Source organism: Strigops habroptila, chromosome 8 (genome assembly GCF_004027225.2).
Source record: "Strigops habroptila isolate Jane chromosome 8, bStrHab1.2.pri, whole genome shotgun sequence".
NCBI lineage: Eukaryota > Metazoa > Chordata > Aves > Psittaciformes > Psittacidae > Strigops > Strigops habroptila.
Genome location: NC_044284.2, coordinates 58,942,119 through 58,963,360, shown reverse-complemented (window position 1 = coordinate 58,963,360; position 21,242 = coordinate 58,942,119). Strand labels below are relative to the sequence as shown.

At 44.3% G+C, this 21,242-nt stretch overlaps 1 protein-coding gene across 3 annotated transcripts; it reads left to right on the top strand.

The window, feature by feature from the left end:
• The first annotated feature begins 1,225 nt into the window (after positions 1 to 1,225).
• MYSM1 (Myb like, SWIRM and MPN domains 1) lies at positions 1,226 to 19,790 on the top strand. 3 transcript variants are annotated; one of them, XM_030494716.1, is made up of 20 exons: positions 1,226 to 1,335; positions 2,948 to 3,023; positions 3,216 to 3,286; positions 3,587 to 3,664; positions 3,797 to 3,823; positions 4,322 to 4,400; positions 5,120 to 5,218; positions 6,306 to 7,069; positions 8,248 to 8,378; positions 9,845 to 9,948; positions 10,853 to 10,930; positions 11,569 to 11,657; positions 11,969 to 12,023; positions 12,109 to 12,159; positions 12,810 to 12,884; positions 13,153 to 13,341; positions 13,564 to 13,696; positions 15,609 to 15,714; positions 16,453 to 16,507; positions 17,186 to 19,790. In XM_030494716.1, exons 1-20 carry the CDS (start codon positions 1,253 to 1,255, stop codon positions 17,348 to 17,350), a joined length of 2,508 nt encoding a protein of 835 aa, XP_030350576.1. In that variant the 5' UTR covers positions 1,226 to 1,252; the 3' UTR covers positions 17,351 to 19,790. The 3 variants fall into 3 exon arrangements, with proteins under 3 accessions (XP_030350576.1, XP_030350575.1, XP_030350577.1); XM_030494715.1 differs by having other exon boundaries at positions 16,450 to 16,507; XM_030494717.1 differs by lacking the exon at positions 3,797 to 3,823 and having other exon boundaries at positions 16,450 to 16,507.
• Positions 19,791 to 21,242: the final 1,452 nt, after the last annotated feature.

The window sequence follows — 21,242 nt, the reverse complement described above, 5'->3', positions numbered from 1 at the left end:
GCCAAATACCTCTTGCCACACCAACATGGATTTAAGAACATATGGGAGTAAACCTGTGATTTTTAGAGCCATATTACACCACTTTAACTTGACCCATGCAACATTCTCCTGCTTAAAAGACATCACGGCACGCTTGAAAGCACACAGGCAGAGCCCAGCAACCCTGGCATCTGCAGCAGGAGGCACTGAACAGCAGCAGTCAGCAGTGTCCCTCTTTGACCATCACCCCACACTTCCACAGCCCGGATCTCCCCGGGGCCACTCGCCAACCACCACTCCCCCAGCGCACTTCCACCTGCAGCCACAGGCAAGGGAAGGCAAATGACCAGCGGGTTTTCATCCACCTGCAGCCCTGAGGCTTCTCCCCACAGAACGCTCCCACCCCACAGTGAGTGGGGCAGACCGGGGCGCACAGCCTCCTCCTGTGCTGCACTTCATAGAATCATAGAATCAACTCAGTTGGAAAAGACCTTTAAGATCATCAAGTCCAACCGTTCCCCAGCACTGCCAAGGCCACCACTAACCCATGGCACTGAGGGCCTCTTCCACATGGTTTGTGAGCACTTCCAGGGATGGTAATTCCACCACTGCGCTGGGCAGCCTGTTCCAATGCCTGAACACCCTCCCTGTGAAGAAATTGTTCCTAATCTCCAGCCTAAACCTCTCCTCTTGCAGGTTGAGGCCGTTTCCTCTTGTCCTATCGCTTGTTACTTTGGAGAAGAGACCAACCCCACCTCACTCCATCCTTCTGTCAGGCAGTTGTAGAGAGCGATAAGGTCCCCCCTGAGCCTTCTCCAGACTAAACCCCCCAGGTCCCTCAGCCGTTCCTCATCACACTTGTGCTCCAGGCCCTGCACCAGCTCCATTGCCCTTCTCTGGCCCCACTCCAGCACCTCAACGTCTCTCTTGCAGTGAGGGGCCCAGAACTGAACACAGGACTTGAGGTGCGGCCTCACCAGTGCCAAGCACAGGGGGACAGTCACTGCCCTGGCCCTGCTGCCACACCGGTGCCGCCACAAGCCGGGTCCCCGCTCACCGCGCTCGCCCATCCCTGCCTCACGCTCTCCCCTTCCCCTCAGGCCCGTCCCGCCCCGGCCGCCCCGGCCGCCCCGCGCGCCCCGCCTACCGCAGCGCCACGTCCCCGCCTCCGCCGCGGCGGCTCCTCAGGGCGCGGCTTCACTGAGGTAACCTGCGCACGCGCCGCCGCGGCGCTCCCGCCAAACCTCGCGAGATCGCTGCTGGGGCCGGTGTCATGGCGGCGACGGCGGCGGCTGAGGAGTTGGAGGTGGATATCGAAGGGGACCCTGCGACCGTGCCCGGATCTGAGGCGCCGGGGTGAGTGAAGAGCCGCCCTGCGGGCTGGTGGCTCTGCCGCTCCGGGCAGCGTGTCCCATGGCCCTTCTCCCCCCGGCGGGCAGGGCTTGCGTGGCTGCGGCGGCCGGGGGTTGTGTGAGGGGACGGTGAGGGGGGGGCTGCCGCTTAGCTGAGGGGCTGCCCCGGCTGGGCCGCGCTCGCCCGGCGCCTCGGTCCCCGCCGGTGCTTCCCGCTGCCGGGCGCCGCTGGGGAGAGACCTTGGAGTCTCATTGAGGGCCCTTGAAGGCGGGGGGAAGCGCCAGTGTGGAGCGTTATTGGGCAGGGCACTGAGGACGGGGCCTGCGGAGCATTAACAGGGGGTGAGCGCGGAGCTGCTGTCATGGGACCCTGCGGTGCCCGAAACCGGGGCGCTGGGTGAGGCTGCTGGGAGAGACTCCTTTAAAACACAGAGAGCAGGGACTCTGTTGTGTAACTGGTGGTGAACTTGCAGAGCCAGATGGGTTCAGAAAACTGATTCAACAAATTCACAGCTGCAGGATCTGTAAACAGATGCTGAAGTGAATGGGCAGCAGCTGCAACGCTACAAACCCAGCACTGCAGATGCTGGCAGAGTAGGAGAGGGTTGTACCAGAGTCCTGGAGTAGCACCTGCCACTGCTGGAGACAGAATACTGAGGAGAGAGGCTGTTGGTCTGACCCATTGCATAGAATCCCAGGCTGGTTTGTGTTGGAAGGGACCTTAAAGCTCACCCAGTTCCAACCCCCTGCCACGGGCAGGGACACCTTCCACTAGAGCAGGTTGCTCCAAGCCCCTGTGTCCAACCTGGCCTTGAACACTGCCCGGGATGGGGCAGCCACAGCTTCTCTGGGCACCCTGTGCCAGCGCCTCAGCACCCTCACAGGGAAGAACTTCTTCATAATATCTAATCTCAATCTCCCCTCTTTCATCTTAAAGCCATTCCCCTTTGTCCTTGTCCACATGACCTTGTAAAAAGTCCCTCTCCAGATTTCTTGTCAGCCCCTTTTAGGACTCTTTTACAGAAGAGGTCAAGTATAATCGGGATGAATTCTATAAGAGCAGTAACAACCCTGTATGATAGGATTCTCTTAAAGCTTGTGTAAGTATGAGCTTTTCTTGGCAGGAAAACACGTTTGTGTTTACAAGAGGCTGTTTTTACCTTATTGAGGGAAAGATGTAGAAATGTTAAGTAGAGATAATAAAACTCAATGACTTTTAATATTAAAAATAGAGTTCATTTGTCTGTATAATTCTGGCTTCTTACATTGGTGTAAATTTTACATGGTCCCTCCTGCTTTCAGTCATTCTGGATGAGAGTTTTTACTCTTTGGGGTTTCACTGGTGCCTCATACAGTCTGCAGTGAAATGGGTGAGGAGCTGCTACTGAGATTAGTGAAAAATAGGACTTACCAAGGGGGATTTACGTTACATCTAACGGAATATTACAGGAAAGTAACATTATATAATAGCCTGCAGTATGTGATTTTAGCTTTAGTAGCTAATTCTGTCATCTCCTGTTGAAGTCTGTCATTTACTGCACTGTTGTTTCAACTTCGACAGCGTTCATTTTGTTTGAATATACTTGTGTTGTTCTGAACACTGGAATCTTTTCCAGAGATCATGAAAACACAGCTTCAAGCTTGCTGCAGGATCACTATCTTGATTCATCCTGGAGAACTGACAACAGTCTGGTAAGGATTTTTTAATAGATATTAATTCTCCCAAGGTTATCAGAACTTCTGTTTTCTCCATTCTTATGTTCATGCTCTTTTAGGTTTTTAACCAGTGCTCTTTGCTGACTTTTAGAGACTCTTACATATTGATTTTTTCAAGTCACAGCATGATAGGATTCAAATATTAAAACATACTTGTATTGTTTGCAGCCATGGACGTTGGACAGCAGCATTAGTGAAGAAAACAGGGCTGTCATTGAGAAAATGCTGCTGGAAGAGGAGTATCCTTTTGCTCATGTGCTGTGTAGTTTCCTGTAGAACAATAGAAAACTTCCTGTTTCCAAAGGAACTGGATGAATCTTTTCTTGTTATGGTGACTGAAGCACTGTCATCTTGGAGGTAGATTGCGGAAATGCTGTTGTTTGCATTCAATTAGTGTGTGAAACTGTATTTTGGTATTGTAGCAGTGCAGTACTTCCTTCTACAGCTGAGTAATTATGAACCAGTAGAATTTCTGTGGTGATTAGAATCCTCACATGTACAAGTATCTTGATGCTTTGAAAACTTAATAAATATTTCAGATATTATTTATCTAATAAATCTCTTCCTGAAAAAATATGGCTCAATCAAAAGGAAGTGGAGAAAAGGTCTATGAAAAGGTAAGCTGCGCTCTGGGAAAAATTCTCGGGTTACAAGACATGAAAAGTCCTTCTAAAATCAGGTTATTTTCTGAGATATGCAACTGCATCACAATTATTAATCTTTATTTTCACTTTGTTTTATATTTGCAGCCCACATAAGAAAACTGGAAAAGTCATGTACGTACATCTTCATGATCTAGTTGCATTTTTAAGTGTGGGGTCTGATTTGTAAGTTACCAGACACTGCTTAAAAAACTACTTTGGACATCTTACAACACAAAGAAATACTGTTGTTTGTAATATCAGGCCTGTGGTAAACCAGTTTGGTTTTTGTTGCACAGTGGTCCTGAGGGGAAGAAACCCCTTGTTAATTCTAGTTGACTTTTGCCTGAACTTTTCTGTTTGCTGCTTCTGTGTATTTCTGTGCCATTAGTTACCGATGAATATTGTGTTGTCTTAAATCTTCCTGTGTGATGGAGAAGCTGAGACGATTCTCAATATTTTATTTACCAGTCACATTCACATTTAAAGCAGTTCTTTGAGTTTTACAAAAGATGGGGAGTAATCCTTCTGTCAGAAGTTGTGTTCAGTTACTGGGATTTGAGAATATATTATTAATATTAACATTAATGTTGATATTAATATGGTTTTTACTTCTGCTTCCTACTTTCCTAGGGTACGATCACCTACCAAACCAGCGAGCTACTCGTTAAAGTGGACACCAGAAGAGAAAGAACTGTTTGAACAAGGACTGGTAAGTTTATGTAATATTTGGAATAGGAGCAATTAGCTTATATTTTACAAAATAATAAATAATAAGCATGTCATATTTATCTGCTTCAGCCGTTGTACTTCTAATGTGTTTGAAAACACTTGCCATCTACCAAAGGCCTAATAATCAATCATTTTGGGGGATTCATCACAATAAATCTAGTTTTGTTTACCAGATTTTGTTCGTGTGAGGCTGATTACAATTTGAGATCACAAAATATCTCAAATACACAGCTTTATGAACTGTACAGCTGTAGTGCTGTAGTTAACTACAGGAAGTGTAGTGTGTTCTTGAGGCAAATGGGTGAATAAAGTGAAATCCTTTAACTACTGTTGTAAGTCTTTAGAGGTTATATGGTTGTACGGTGCTGACTGTACTGGGGGTTGCTTTGCCAAGTATAAATTCGTTTCAGTATGATTCCTTGGGTTAGTAGCCAGCATAATTTACAGTGTGCCTGAATTGGGTGAAGAAGATCCTCTAGTTAAGAAGAGTAACAATAATTCTTACTGTTGGATGTAACTTTCTTGGTAGAATATGAACAGCGAGGTTCTTTACTGTGGCTTTGCTGTCCTGTTTGTGCATTTGCAATGAATAATTTGTGCATTTGTAATGAATAATTGAGGTTTTAAACTCTTGGCGTATAAAGTGCAATATCTGGAATGTTAGAATTGAGGTAACTTAAATGTGCTGTGTTGTACCAGGTGAAATTTGGCCGCCGGTGGACAAAAATTGCCAAGCTGATCAGCAGTCGTACTGTGCTACAAGTGAAGAGCTATGCTCGGCAGTATTTTAAGAACAAGGTAAATAGGGTATCTCTGTAGTTAGCAAAAAAGCTGTTTGATAAGCATGCTGTTGCACATGTAGCTTGATTTTAACCTGTCTTTTCAGGGTACTGCTGTTAAAGTACGTGCTCTATTTATTCCCGTATTCAGAAAAGTGGAATGTGCTTATTTGCAGATTTAAAGATAAAGTCAGAACTGATTCCAAATTCCTAGAATGACTTTGGTTTTTTTACTGCTGTTATAATTAAACTATAACTGTAGTATAATTGTAGTCTTACGCTGTTGGTTGTTAGTCTGAAAATACTTGTTTTCCCACTATACAACTGTTTCAGCTGTGTTGTAGTTTAAGCTTTATCCTCATTCGAGACTCCAGGGGCATTTAATTACTACTGTCTAGTTGTTTTTAAATGGAAATACATGTTAATTTACATTTGAGCTAAAAGTATATCTGTAATGTTTTGTCTAAAGGTCAGTTGCAATGGATTAAAATGAGAAGGACATGGACTTGTTGGAATGAGTCCAGAGGAGGCCACAGAGATGCTCCAAAGGCTGGAGCAGCTCTGCTCTGGAGCCAGGCTGAGAGAGCTGGGCTGGGGCAGCCTGGAGAAGAGAAGGCTCCTGAAGGGGAGACCTTAGAGCAGCTCCAGTGCCTAAAGGGGCTACAAGAAACCTGGAGAGGGGCTTTGGACAAGGGCCTGTAGAGACAGGACAAGGGGGAATGGCTTTAAGATAAAGGAGGGTAGATTAGATATTATGAAGAAGTTCTTCCCTGTGAGGGTGCTGAGGCGCTGGCACAGGGTGCCCAGAGAAGCTGTGGCTGCCCCATCCCTGGCAGTGTTCAAGGCCAGGTTGGACACAGGGGCTTGGAGCAACCTGCTCTAGTGGAAGGTGTCCCTGCCCGTGGCAGGGGGTTGGAAGTGGATGAGCTGTAAGGTCCCTTCCAACACAAACCATGCTGGGATTCTATGAAAGTGTATTAAAAGGGTGAGTTGAGGAAGAAGCACTTCCAAATGTTTGCTGTTCAAGTCAAATAGCTCTGACTATTTGGGAAGCAGGGGGGATTGTTTTGATTTTTACTCCTAAAACTATTCTATATTTCCTAAAGGCTAAAAATGGTGATTCTGAAAAAGAAGCACAAAGTCAGTGTGGGAGCAGCCTTCCCCTTGAAGATGGGATAAAGGTAGAAGCGTGGTCAGCTGGAAGCTTGAGAGGCCGTGCAGACCCCAATCTGAATGCAGTGAAAATTGAAAAGCTGTCAGATGATGAAGAAGTGGACATAACTGATGACATGGATGAGCTGCTTTGTCCTACTTTCCAGCAAGAAACTGGGAAACCTGAATTATCTGTTATTTCCAAAAGTCCAGTTGAAGAAACAAAAGGAATGGAACATGGTTCTTCATCTTTTGGACATAGTTCTACAGTTTCTTTACCTAAAGAAGATCCTCACCATACCAAGCAAGATACAGTGGATGCATTAGTATTTCCAAGTGTTGCAGCAACGTGTTCTCAGCACCTGAATGGTGATAAACCTGTGAACTTAGATTACCAGCAATACAGTAAGTTTCTGGACAAAACCGACCAAGGCAGACTAGCAACATCTTGTGGTACTAAACAACGAACTGAGCAGGAGCTCCTTGAGGGACAGAGAGACCTGGCTGATAATGGATTGCTCTTTCCTTCTCCCTGCCAAGTGGATGAAGATCATCAAGAAGAAGCAGAGGAGCTTAAGCCACCTGATCAGGAAGTGGAGGTTGACAGGAGCATCATTCTGGATGAAGAAAAGCAAGCTATTCCTGAGTTCTTTGAAGGGCGCCAGGCCAAAACACCAGAGCGTTACCTGAAAATTAGGAATTATATTTTGGATCAATGGTAAGGTTCATTTACTGAAAGAAGTGATTAAGATAACCCATGTCCTGCGCTGTTGTAGTTAAACACTACTTGGTACCAATAGCTTACACTTGAAAAGAGTAAAACTAACTTTATGGCAGCATTATAAAGATTGCCAGTGAACAGCACTGATTATTAATGCTTCTTTTGCATCTTCCCTGGGTTTTTTTTTCTGGCATTCTGGAAGCTAAGCAATGAAAATACTTTGAAGCATTAGGAATATGAGTGTTCTGTATCAAAACAAGCTGCATCCATTTTGGTTGTGTTATTCTCTTCCTATTTTTGTCATAATACATGTAAGAATGCATGTATTATAATAAATGGTTCCTCAAAATGATTAATTCTATAGTGAGATCTATAGCATGGTGGTACTGCCTTTACAGAAGGGCACCTAGAAGGAATAATCTGTGCTAGAGCAAATAATGTTGACTAAGAAAATACTTCAAATTAAGAATCAACTTGGGGTAGTGCTTATGCTTTTGAGTATTTTATATTCCATCCCTAGAGAATCAGTTAAAGGAGCTGAAGTGCCTGGTGGCAGCAGGCTCAGGGTACAGTTTGTTCTGTTAGCAGCTGTGGTTTGTGTGCTTGCTGTGCTGGGTAACTTGCTTTTCAGTAGGAAGAATCCCTGACTTTAACTCTGTTCTCATCCAGTTGTCTTGTGTATTGATAGCTTATGTAGTTGCAAAGACACTCTGAAATTCCATAGCAGAGAAGTGCTGCACTGAAATGATTCAGTGTCAGTTGAAAAGTGAGTAATAAGTGCAAAGAGAGCGAAAACAGCCTCATTTATTACTCCAAGGAGGCCTGTGATTGTATGAGCTCTTCGGACTAATCTAGTGCAGATGTTCTTCTATCAGTTTAACAGTATTATAGCTCTTCTGAGGAATTCATTGCTTCCTGGCACCACTCAGGTTGAAGAGTTTGTTTTAACACATATAGGTCTCACTCTGCCTGAGAACGAATGTGTCTGAATAACTCTGAAATAAATTGTGTGCTTTGTGAAGTTTGTATTTTTGCTGTCATTGCCCTGAGTAGCGTGTGTATCACAGAGGGGAAAAACCACCAGTGGCTTGTCCTAACCTCAAGTTACATCACACAATTCCTCCCTCCCCTCAGGATTTGTTTATTAACTGAAAACATGCTGTGCTTTATTTTAGGGAGAGGTGTAAACCCAAGTACCTGAACAAGACGTCAGTGCGGCCGGGCCTGAAGAACTGCGGCGACGTGAACTGCATTGGGCGCATCCACACGTACCTGGAATTAATCGGAGCGATTAACTTTGGCTGTGGTAAAGCTATTGGGACCAGTTCTCATCAGTGCATGCTGAACATCTCTGTTATTGTCTGTCAGCTTTTCTTATTAAAATCAGTGACTCCATGTTGAACAGGAAAGCTTTAGTAGATGAAAAGAAGGATGGAGCCAGGAGCGGGCTGATCTCTTCTCCCAAGTAACAAGCGATAGGACAACAGGAAACGCCCTCAAGTTGTGCCAGCGAAGGTTTAGACTGGATATTAGGAACAATTTCTTCCCCAGAGAGTGCTCAGGCACTGGAACAGGCTGCCCAGGGCAGTGCTGGAGTCACCGTCCCTGAAGCGTTCACAAACTGTGTAGATAAGCCCCTTAGTGACGTGGTTTAGTGGTGGCCTTGGCAGTGCGGGGGTAAAGGTTGGACTTGATGATTTTAAAGGTCTTTTCCAACCAAATTGATTCTATGGTTCCATGTGTCATTAAAAGAAAAGTCCTAAGCTCACTTCATTGAAGCAAGCATGACTGCACTTGATCGGAACCGAGCATCCATGTGGATAATCTTCCAACTTCTCTGTACTCCTAATGTCTGAAATAGTAATTGTTGATACATCTAAATTCTGTAGAAGAGAGCCTCTGTTTGGGCTGTATTTAGTGTCCCAACCTCTGTGTGGCTGTGGCCTATTTTGGTGCTAGCGTTGAAAGATGACTTCATGTCAGGGTGTGCTGCTCACACAGAGGATACACATTAATCCTTGCTAGGAAGGACCTTCTGAGCAGATTGTCTCTGGTGACCTTTGAAAATCTGGAGGAGTTTGAAACCTGTTCCAGGTTTATGGGTTTCTGGTTTTACACAAGACCTTTTCTTTCTTTTCTTCTACTTTTTTCCCTCTCCCTCATGTTCACACATCAGCTTTTAGGTGGTTTTGTGCTTTTGTGTGTCCAGTGTGGGATTTATTTATGTTCCTGATACCAGCTGGAATTCTGCCCTCCCCTCCATATCAGACAGCATTCATGTTACTGTTTCTCTTCCCATACTCAATTGTAACTCCTTCCTAAATAAAAAGCAGTATTCTCATCCTCAGGGCTGGTTTTTACAAGATTCAAATGTTAACATTAGATGACATGTTAAAAGTATATATACACCAAGTATATGTACACCTATAACTTAATGTTGGTTTGGACCAAAATCAATCCTGAGACTCAAGCTGAATGACAGTCACTTAGGAGAGGAGGAATGTCCTCCAAATACATTTTGTCTGAAGAAAAGGTTATTAAAAGTAAATTACCAATAGGGAAGGTGGTTTCCCTGTCTTAAAAGCTCTGTGGTAGTGGGAGAGGGCTATGTAATGGGTTAGTAACATGACCACCAAGAGATGTCCTTTCACTGTGAGTGGTTTTGGTGTTGCCATTTGTCATTACCACTCCTCTATGTCGTTCTTGGCTGTGTACCAGGAACAAGTGGCTTCATTCCCCACTGAAGAGCAGTGTCTCCCCTGTCTCCTGCAGAGCAGGCTGTCTACAACCGCCCTCAGCCAGCGGACAGGACAAGGGCCAAGGAAGGCAAAGACACAGTGGAAGCATATCAGCTCGCCCAGCGCTTGCAGTCCATGGTATGTTGTGGTGGGGACAGCCAAAAACATTCAGCGTGGGGAAGGTCTTAATTGTTTTCATCTCCAAGCTGGAGCATCTCAGGAAGTTTCTCCTCTCATTCAGTTTGCAGTGGCATTAGGGTGGCCTGTCATTTGAGTGTCAGGTTAAGTGCAAGGTCTGCTATCTGACAGGTTTCTGCCCTAACTTTGGCGATGTTACCCATCTGATTGCTGTTCAGGTACTTAACTACAACTGTGTTTCAGTCTTTGCCTTTCCTCTCCATAACTTACTAGACTGAATCAGCCAGAAAATAGTGGTGTGTGTTGGTAGTGTGAGATGAAGGTGCTTGCACTTTAACTCTTAAGTGTAACAGGTATATGATATGGCTTACTGAGAGCCTTATGCATGCAATGAAGCACTGTGGTAACTCATTTATAACTTCATGAGTTATCAAGGCTTGCCAGGTTTAACTAATGTGGCATTTTTAAGTATCACAGCAAAATAAACCGGTTGATGAGAGAAAAACTAAATCAGTCTCACTGGGGAAAAAATAGTAAATTGAAATAGAAAGAGCTGCAGCATCCACTAGATGTAAATATACTGGTTTTATAGCTATTTGTGTAGTCTGAGCTGTAATTCGGAGCTGGATATAACACACTGTTACTGTCAGATGTGGCTGATCCATGGAACATCAACCAGGTGTTACACTTTACAGCCTTAAAAACTGACCACTTCACTGATGATGTTTCATGATAGATCGTGAGCTACTTAATTCTACACAACTCCATCCAGGGTGTGCATTCTTCTCTGGAAATACATCACAGTGTTAGTAACCTTTTGGACAGTGTTCTTAGGGCTGGTGAAACTAAATGCAGTGTTCCCAGGAGGAAGGTCCTTGACATGTGTTGCTTTGCTTTGCTGCAGCGTACGAGGCGGCGGCGAGTGCGAGACCCGTGGGGAAACTGGTGTGATGCGAAGGATTTGGAAGGACAGACATTTGAGGTAACCCTTCTGGGTCTAAACTTCCCTTAAAGAACTAGTTCTTGCTAATGGCTAGTGGGTGCTGCTGCATCAAATGTACAGGGAAACAGTGGTGGAATGGGTTAGGGTTAGAGAATAGTGTAGCAGCTGTCACATCTTTTATGCTGCTCATAAATACAAGTGGACTTGGGTGTTTACAGAGATGTTTTTGTTGTGAGCATGTGTCACTCTACGCTGGTTTAGGCCTATAAAGCTCTTCGCCTTGTCTTGTAGGAGATTTCATGACTCTTTGTTTTCCATTACCTGCAGTACTAAAGCTGACAGTAGTAGATAGGAGAATAAGATGTAAATGTTATTTTTTCAGTCTTACACAGTTTCTTTGTATTGATAATGCAGGTGATAGGAGTTCCTGATATTAATTCTGCTCCTGGCTGGGCTTGTTCAGCCCGGAGAAGAGAAGGCTCCTTAAGGGGAGACCTTAGAGCAGCTCTCAGTGCCTAAAGGGGCTACAGGAAACCTGGAGAGGGGCTTTGGACAAGGGCAGGTCCTTGTCCAAGGGGGACATGGCTTTAAACTGCCAGAGGGGAGATTGAGATGAATCACTGCTGAAAGAACACTGAAGACATTAAGACATTTGTTTATTTTTAATTTCTTTTCAGCATCTCTCTGCTGAAGAATTAGCAAGAAGAAGAGAGGAGGAAAAACTGAAACCTGCAAAATCTTCTAAAGGTTCAAGACAAACAAAAAGGTATGATTTGATGTACATGATGGTCAAATATAGAGCTTCTAGAAGTGAAACAAGTGCCTTGCCTAGTGTCAGGCTGGAATGCCACAAATCATTAACCCATATTGTGGTCTGAAATAACACATATGTGTTTCACATGTTTCATATTGGAGTTCATGAGTGTTTCTGTATTTGGTGGAAGCCATCCTCCTGTGGGATGAGAAAATCCAGTAAAGAAAACGTGCTTGTTCCTCCTCTGCCAAGGAGACAGTGGGAAACTTGGAAAGTTTCCTGACTGTCCTACATCTTTAGAGAAATTTTCTTTCATTTTATAGTTCCTTTGATCCCTTTCAGCTGATTCCGTGCTGCCTGTTCACTGCAGAAAAGCAGGTACGTACCCGGGAGTGAATGATCAAGAATGCTTCATTTTCTTAGGTCACGTTTCTCATACTCACTGTTGTGTTTATCATTTCAGGAACCCTTTCAGGTGAAAGTGTCTTCTGAAGCACTTTTAATAATGGATTTGGTGAGGATCAAGTTTTATCTTTCATAAAGCTGTGCTGTGTTGTGTTGTTTTTCAGTGGGCAGCATAAGACTGAGAAACGCAGCACTTCCTTGCATCCAGACCTAGAAGTGAGAATCTGGGATTAAATAAAGCCTCTAAAGATTATTTTTGTCAATATTGTGCTCAGTGTACAACCATTTACCTTCTAGAAAAACTGATAATGTTACTGCTTAACACTCTCTGTCGTTCTTTAAATACAATTTGCTTAAAACTTCTTTCTAACCCAGACTGCCATTCTGAGATCTTAGGGGTTCATTTTCTGCCAGTCTTGTGATTCTAAAGCAATATATGGGTTATTATGAAAGAAAAACAGGTTGTACCAAAACTTGTGCAGTTATTCAGCTCCAGTTTTTGCAGCTAGCACCGCATCACATCTGGAGGTGCTCTACAAGTGCACTGCATACCTGTGTGTATATGAGAAAGCAAACATCCTCTTTGGTTTGCTTTAAACTGAAACGCTGCGTGTTTGGGAATCTGTAGCTGTCCTAAGGTTCCTTCTAAATGGCATTGAGAAGTTACTGCCTTGCAGTTAATGTGTTCTGTGGTGTGTCGCTCAAAACTGGGAGAAATTGTGCAACTTGGGCTTTAATACTTGTTTGCTATCATTTTAGCACTCTCATGTGTCTATGGCAGAAGTAATAGGGCTGCTGGGTGGAAGATACTCGGAAGCAGACAAAATTGTGGAAGTAAGTGTTTGTTTTTCTACATTTTCTCTATAGCATTAGAACTGTTATGATCATCTATATTAATTTGAATAGATGGAAATGTTGTTTCTGAAGGGCAAGTACTTTGATATATCAAAGTTGATTAGTCTTGAAGTGTTAAAGTTACGTGGAAGATCTGACATGCTCTTGATCTGACGTGAGGAACATGAGGTGTATCTCTTAATGCTTTAAATTGTATTTAACTGATGGAGATTTCTTGCATTTATCCATCTGGAGGCTTTTTTAACAGGTTTGTGCAGCAGAGCCCTGCAATAGTCTCAGCACGGGGCTGCAGTGCGAGATGGACCCGGTGTCTCAAACCCAGGCCTCGGAAACGCTGGCTGCCAGAGGATACAGCGTCATCGGGTGGTACCATTCCCACCCCGCCTTCGACCCCAACCCCTCTATCCGAGACATTGACACTCAAGCTAAATACCAGGTGGGTGCTGCTCTGTACATGACAAAACAAGAACCAGCAAAACCAAACCCCAACAAGCCTGAAGCTTCCCTGGTATTTAGGATCTTAATGCACATTGTTGCTCTGTTGTATCTTAAAAGCATTCATAAATGGAGATAAATTCTATTTTCTGAATTTCAGAATCTGTTCTGAAAAGGATTTATTTCTTCTATGTGGTTTTTTTGTGTGTTTCTGGGTTTTTAGAGTTACTTCTCCAGGGGTGGTGCCATGTTCATTGGAATGATTATAAGTCCTTACAACCGAAATAATCCTCTCCCATACTCTCAGATGACTTGTCTAGTGATCAGTGACGAGCTCAGTTCTGACGGTTCCTACCGTAAGTACCAATGTTCTATCTATTGTCTTCATTTTTCTTTTGGATACTAAGGGGAAGAACGTTGTTGGTTCTTGAGCTTGAGGAAGAGAGATTTATGTATTGGGAACATGTGCTGTACAAACCCAGGAATTTCACTTAAAGAGTAATGCTGCAGGTAGTCCCTTGCATTACAAGAATAGACTGGTACAAAGAGAGGTAAGATTGTTTCAGTGTTTTCCACAATCCAGGAATTAAAGGGTTGGCACAAGGGTCACTGTTACTTACATACAGTATCCATACATAAAGCTGAGAAGCTGCTTCACATGGATCACTTACTTTGCTGTGTAACAAAATCCTGAGCAGACCCTCTGATTGAGGGGACAGAACTATGTCAGCAAAGAATGGGCTGCTACAGCAGCCAAAACTCCTGGTTTGAGTAACTTAGCATGCAGAAAGGCAGGGGATCAAACCTGCTGGTGTCCGGGAAAACCCAAAATTTGGAAGATGGAAGGTGTGTGCTGCGTGAATCCAAGCTGAGAGAACAAATGCATGATTTAAAGTGTCACTGGCATTTAATGGAAACAGGATGTTTTTCCTTGAGCAGTTCAGAACACACCAGCTGAAGTGATGATCAGATCTGCTCGTTCCCTGACATTAATCTGAGGAAGATTTGCCTGATAACAGCACAGGCTTACAGCAGCTGCCTCTCTCTCTCCTTTTCCCTCCTGTTCAATCCTGATTTTTGCATCTATACTCCAAGGTTTCCAGTTTTCTTGGCAAGGCACTAGCAGAGGCCCTGTGAACCAGCAGCTCCCCTGTTTTTCCCTGCGGCAGGAAGCCGGGAAGCCCGTGTGCCTGCAGGCTCATCTCACAGGCCAAGGGGAGATGAAGCAACAGCCACATCCGTGCCGGCTGTTTGCTGTGCCAGTGGTGCCGTGACTTTACCCTCACTTCCCAAGCACCCCACCTGTGTGGTGTGGACTTAGAAACTTTATCTGCCCTCTGAAGCAGATGTGTTTTGGTCACTACGTTTTCTGTCTGAGGGGGCTTCATATGGATGTTTATCTCCTGAAATCCACTTACTAAATGGTGTCTCCTCTTTTTCTTTGGACAAGTGGTACCGTAGCACTGCACAAATGAACCGCAATTAGTGTTTTGTGTGAGCCATAAGTATTGCTACGGATAAATTCTTACTCTGGGAATGCGTTCTGCACTGAACACTTCCCGCATTGGAGATGTGTTCAAATAGCAAATGGTATTTACTACTTTCTTTTCACTTCCTTTGAGGCCTAGTTGGAAAGCTGGTGTTCCTCTCATTGAATTCTTCTGTTCTGAAAAGGCTTTTATTAATGAATTAGTCAAATTTACAGTCTCTTTCCTGCTTATATGTGGTGACTGAAGTGTGTTCTGCAAGTCACTTCAGGTGTTCCTTTAGAATACTCCTAAATGCCTCTTCCCCTCTGCAATAAACAAGAAGAATTTCTTCCTTGAGGAGTAAAATTCCTCTGAAATCTAGAACAAGTCAGCCACTTCATAGACATAAAACAAACCTTGATTATTCACTGAACAACTACATAGATTTTAGCATCACTTTTGTAGTTTAACTTAGAAAAGCTCCATCCATTCTGGCATTGTTCTGTTACGTTGTAGATTGCTGTGTGCTCCCTATGGCATGAGGAGCTGCTGAGGGAGAGGAGGAGAACAGGTTTGTTCCCTACTCCCACCAAAACTAAATTTAGAATCCAAAATACATCATGCATTTAGTTTAATCTCCTTAATGTTGGCAAGTAACTGGACTGTGAGCTTCCACAATCAGTAATAAATTAGGAATGGCTATGGGGAAGGAAGGGATTGCAGCTAAAGCTAGAACAGAAGGGAAAGCAAATGGTGAGTGCACTAGAAACACCAACTAACCCTGTGCATTTTTTTCCAGGCCTGCCCTACAAGTTTGAGGTGCAGCAGATGCTGGAGGAACCTCAGTGGGAATTAATATTTGCAAAAACAAGGTGGATAATTGAAAAATACAGATTCTGCCACAGGTAAGAATCTAATTGTGTTACAAAGAAAAGCCAGGGTAGGCTTTCTGCATATTTATCTCTGATGTGGCGATGAAGACATATGCTTGCTTATTACAGCACTACTATTTGCCACCCATGTCCTGGGCTGCACCCCCAGAGTGTGAGCAGCGGGTCAGGGAGGGGATTCTCCCCCTCTGCTGTGCTCTGGGGAGACTCTCCCTGCAGTCCTGATCCAGCTCTGGGGCAGCAACACAAGAGGGACGTGGAGCTGCTGGAGCGAGGCCAGAGGAGGCCCCGGAGCTGCTGCGAGGGCTGGAGCAGCTCTGCTCTGGAGCCAGGCTGAGAGAGCTGGGCTGGGGCAGCCTGGAGAAGAGAAGGCTCCTGAAGGGGACACCTTAGAGCAGCTCCAGTGCCTGAAGGGGCTCCAGGAAACCTGGAGAGGGGCTTTGGACAAGGGCATGTAGAGACAGGCCAAGGGGAATGGCTTTAACCTGCCAGAGGGGAGACTGAGATGAGCTCTTAGGCAGAAGCTCTTCCCTGTGAGGGTGCTGAGGCGCTGGCACAGGGTGCCCAGAGAAGCTGTGGCTGCCCCATCCCTGGCAGTGTTCAAGGCCAGGTTTGACACAGGGGCTTGGAGCAACCTGCTCTAGTGGAAGGTGTCCCTGCCCGTGGCAGGGGCTTGGAACTGGATGAGCTTTAAGGTCCCTTCCAACCCAAACCATGCTGGGATTCTATGATTTGTTTTTCTTTCAACAGCAGTGTTCCCATGGATAAAATTTTCCACAGAGATTCCGACCTGACTTGTTTGCAGAAAGTAAGTTTCTTCTTTTAGCTTTTCTAATTTTAAATGTTTTTTTTTAAATACAAGTCTGTTTTGTATTGTCACAAGTCTGCAGCTGGAGCATGAATTGCACAAACAAGACAGAAATTCTGCCTAAAGCAGAAGACATAAACAGAAACCACGTGCACAGTCATTACCCACATCTAACTTTTTTTTGCCTCTCAACATGACTTTGCTTATGAACAGCTTCAATCTCCAGTGGAGTTGTTGGAATACTCTGGAGTTTAACTGTTGTGTAGTCACCCATGTTTTCCTGGTTCTACAATTTATATTGTAGAAACAATTTATATTGCTTAAATATTAAAACCGAATTTCTATTGTACAGTTGAACTCTTCACTAGTGTTAATCCTGGCACAGGTTGCCCAAAGAAGTGGTGAATGCTCCATCCCTGGCAGTGTTCAAGGCCAGGTTGGACAGAGCCTTGGGTGACGTGGTTTAGTGTGAGGTGTCCCTGCCCATGGCAGGGGGTTGGAACTGGATGATCTTAAGGTCCTTTCCAACCCAAACCATTCTGTAATTCGAAGATGACTGGTGTTAATCTTAAATAACTAACTAGAAATCCCTTTGGAATACTTACCAGCTAGAAGGGGAAAAAATAAACTCAGAAAAAATAATCATTTAAAAGAAAATGTTCTTTTTCTTTTGACCAGCTTTTGGAGTGCATGAGGAAGACTTTGAGCAAGGTCACAAACTGCTTCATTGCTGAAGAGTTCTTGACTCAGATAGAGAACTTGTTCCTTTCCACATACAAGAGTGAGAAAAAGGGGGATGCTGAAGAAAACGGGACTCAGAGTTCGAAGGAACTGCCAGGGTGATGGCTTTAACCAAACCGACTGATGGAATATTGATTTCTGGTGTTTTCTTTTCTTCCCTTTCTCCCCATTATGTCAACACCTTCAGAATTCCCATCCATTTTAGCTGTAACTGTTACAGAATCCAGGGTCAGCTCGCTGTTAAGGTACAAAGATACTTTGAAATACAACCAGTGCATGTGACCTGGGTACCGAGGAGCGCTTCATACTAACACTATAAGCACAGAGTGCCACGGGATGAACTGATTGACAGTGTGATGTTTGGGAAGAAGGACATCCAGTCAGGAATGATGGGATTCAGTCGTGAAGCAGAGTTTGTCCTCTCTCAAGTCTTGCAGTTTGGGAATTCTGTCTACAGGTACATGTTTCGCTTGAGATGAATTTGTGCCTCAGTGTTTTAGAGAGTATAAGTTTGAATGAATTCACAGAAGAGAAACTTCACTGGAATGAAGGGTTCGTAGCTCCCTGCTTACAAACTTCCCTGGTATCCAGTCTGAAGTGTTGCTCGGTTCTAGCTTAATCCATCATTGATTGTTTTACTTTACTTCTCCCCCACACGCACATTGAAGGTCATGTAGCTTTTTGGCGTGGTCTTTGCCATGTTGCTTCTGTATTGGGGAGAAAAAAGCTGACTTCTCAGTAGCAGTGTGCTTGTTTCCAGTGGAAATGATAACTCCTGTCTTGTTACAGGTTGCAATCTTTCTGATCTTCCATTCTGCAGGGAGGTGTTCTGTGTTCTGCCACCTCAGTGGGATTTGCCTGCTTCTAATGGCTGCTGTTTCCTGTGGAAACAAGAGCTCTCGATTGGCAGCGAACTGAGTGGAACGAGCAGAAAAGTAGTTGTTTTTTTAAAGAGAAAAGCCCAACAGTTTTTATATTCAGAGTCTTCTCTCTAACATACAGATCAGAACAAAATCACGCTGGTTTGTATCAGTTCTGTGGTTATAATTTCATACAAGTCTATGTTCAGATGAATTGGATGGGATTAAGTTGGGGCTGTTCAGCCTGGAGAAGAGACGCTGCGTGGAGACCTCAGAGCAGCTTCCAGTGTCTGAAGGGGGCTACAAGGATGCTGGAGAGGGACCTTCATCAGGGACTGTAGCGATAGGACAAGGGGTGATGGGTTCAAACTGAAACAGGGGAAGTTCAGATTAGATATAAGGAGGAAGTTCTTTACTGTGAGGGTGGTGAGGCACTGGAACAGGTTGCCCAAAGAAGTGGTGAATGCTCCATTCCCGGCAGTGTTCAAGGCCAGGTTGGACAGAGCCTTGGGCAACATGGTCTAGTGTGAGGTGTCCCTGCCCATGGCAGGGGGTTGGAACTAGATGATCTGAAGGTCCTTTCCAACCCAAACCAGTCTGTGATTCTATGATTCTATAAACAGATTGATCTTGAGTGAGAAGCTTCTTGATTGCAACTTGGAAGTGAGTTTCATGAGCTGTATCACTGTGAATCCTTATAAAAAGTGTGCTTTAAATTTAGCTTTTAAATCCTACAACAACGTGTGTACAATTATTGCTATTTACAGATTTATCTTGGGCAAAGTTTATCAGAGAGGTCTAAAATATATTTGAAAAGCAAGACCTGGAGTTTATATCTAGAGAAGTGACAGTGGACTCGGCTCTTATCTTAAAAATCTGTATGTGTATATATCTAGTTCTCCATAACAGAAATGGGATTTTAAGATTTTATATGTTTCTGGTTTTAACTTCAGCTTTTCAGTTGTATAAAGAGTTTTGAAAAGCTTTACAAGTGTAAAGTTGCATCCCAAGGAGGGAGCTCCTGTACAGGGAGTTCAGGTCACTTTCCTGTCACACCTCACCAAAGGGTAAGTGTCTCTGTTATTAAGTGGAAGGTGCAGAGCTTGGTCATCTGAAAACGTGAGCCCCTTGGTACTGGGTGGCTCTCCCAAGAGCTGTGGACTTCAAAGTACTGGTGGATGTTCTGTGCTCTCCTCTGTGCTCAGATCTGCTTCTGCAGAGATCCCACCACCGTACAGCACTTACAAGCTTGGTGTAGCCATCTACACAAGGCATGTTGGCTCAGCCTGCAGCTATCCTGACCTGCCATCTTTAGGACTTCCAAATGAAAACCATCGCATGGCTTTGTGTGTTTCCAGCTGAAGCTGCACTCCTGGTGAGCAAGCATTTCTCCCCTCCTTCCTTGTGGAGTGGTCTGCAGTGTGAGGTATTCTTTTGCAGCTTTTCATAGGTTACTCTCTAAAAAAATACCCACTGTAAATGTACTACAAGCTGTAATTAGTTCTGATTTATAGGAAGGGAATTTTGAACCTCCTATGTAACAGCAATATGAAGTAGATCATGTTCATTCTCTACTTACGGTCTGGTTCAAGCCAGTGCAGGATGGATGTTGGTACTACTCAAGGAGTGATAACAATGTGCTGGCTGCTTCTCTGTTGAGTGATTAAAGTGAGTTCAAGTAATACGGTTGTGTTAATTTGGTTTAACAGTGGTGTTATATAAGAAAAGTTTGGAGTAAAACCTATGGTTGAAGAGGTTTGTCTCTTGAGAAGAGGACGTGGTGCAGTGCTGAGCTGTTGATGCACACACACGGACTCTGGATCATCTTAAGGGTTCATTAGAAGGGGGGTGTGGGAGGAAATGTGCCTGTTACTACGTTCATACTCCAGCGCTGCCACATGCTGTTGTATGTGAACTGCAAATAGCACACTTGTGACACTGAGGAGTAAGAAAATAACCAACCTCCTTTTCACAATTCATTTTGGCTGTGATTAATAACATGAGTCTGGAAGTTGCATGCTTCTATTTTACTCATACCAGCAGTGCTGCTCCCAACCACACAGATAATAAGGCATTAAATTGTGTTTTATTGCAAAGCTCATTTTGATTTCTTTGTTCCCCACCAAGCTCCTCTCCCATGCTTGGCTCCTCAGGACTAAGACACTCCTCCTTTATGTTGGACAAGTGTTGGGCCTTGCCACGTTGTTGCTCAGGAGATGCTTGAGAAGCAAGTAGAGTGATACAGTTTAAACTGGAAGAGATAACAGTGTGAAAAATGAAGAAAGAATCACCAAAACACCCCCCCACATCCCTCAGATGTAGTTTCCTGCACAAATCCTTCGTGGGCTGAGGGAAGGTTTGTGTCCCAGTCAGCAGCAGTGCCTCACGCAGGCATTTGTATTCCAGGCGAGGGGAAAGACCAGAGTTTAAGTAACTTTCTAAGAACATTTTTAAGTTCATTTGAGGAAAACAAACCAACCAACCCTTAAACAAACCAAACACCAAAGTTAACACTGTTATCATTGCTATTAAGTACCTTTATCCCTTTTGCTTGCTTTGCTGTTCCTGAGGGCTGGTGTTCAAGGCTCTACTGACCAAGACCATACATGGTTGTGTTCCACCTTTGTAATGTCTTATCTCTTGAGTGTCAGATCTGGTATTTATTCCAGGTCAGTAACAGTAACCAAGTGCTTCGCCAAGTTTCGTACCACTAGAGGGAGCGTTGCTACAGCTGATACAAAACAGGTTTTCAACTAAGAGCCCCGCTGTTCTTACTAGTGCACATAAACTTGTGGCTGGTGATCCCATTTTACAGGCACTAGCACTGTACCTTGTTACATCTGTTTCTTTCATCTGTTACAAACCCTCTGTTTAGTCTGCAGAAACTCAGCCAGTGGTACATTGGGGCAGGGATGCCAGGATGGTAGATCAGTATTTTCCACACTGTTTTCTCAGAGAGAATCCTGGTTGTAGGATTATGGAAGTTAAGTAACATAATGGGTTTGTTTTCATGGGCAGCTCCAGTGAATTCTGGAGATGATTATCAGATTAGCTTCACAGAATCCTGGAATGGTTTGGGGTGGAAGGGACCTTAAAGCTCACCCAATTCCAACGCCCTGCCACGGGCAGGGACA

Excerpts from the sequence above, each read along its gene's own strand:
- MYSM1 (XM_030494715.1), top strand. The coding sequence starts at position 1,253 with ATGGCGGCGACGGCGGCGGCTGAGGAGTTGGAGGTGGATATCGAAGGG. Across the intron at positions 1,336-2,947 it reads CCCGGATCTGAGGCGCCGGG|AGATCATGAAAACACAGCTT; the intron begins GTGAGTGAAGAG and ends AATCTTTTCCAG. Across the intron at positions 7,070-8,247 it reads AATTATATTTTGGATCAATG|GGAGAGGTGTAAACCCAAGT; the intron begins GTAAGGTTCATT and ends GCTTTATTTTAG.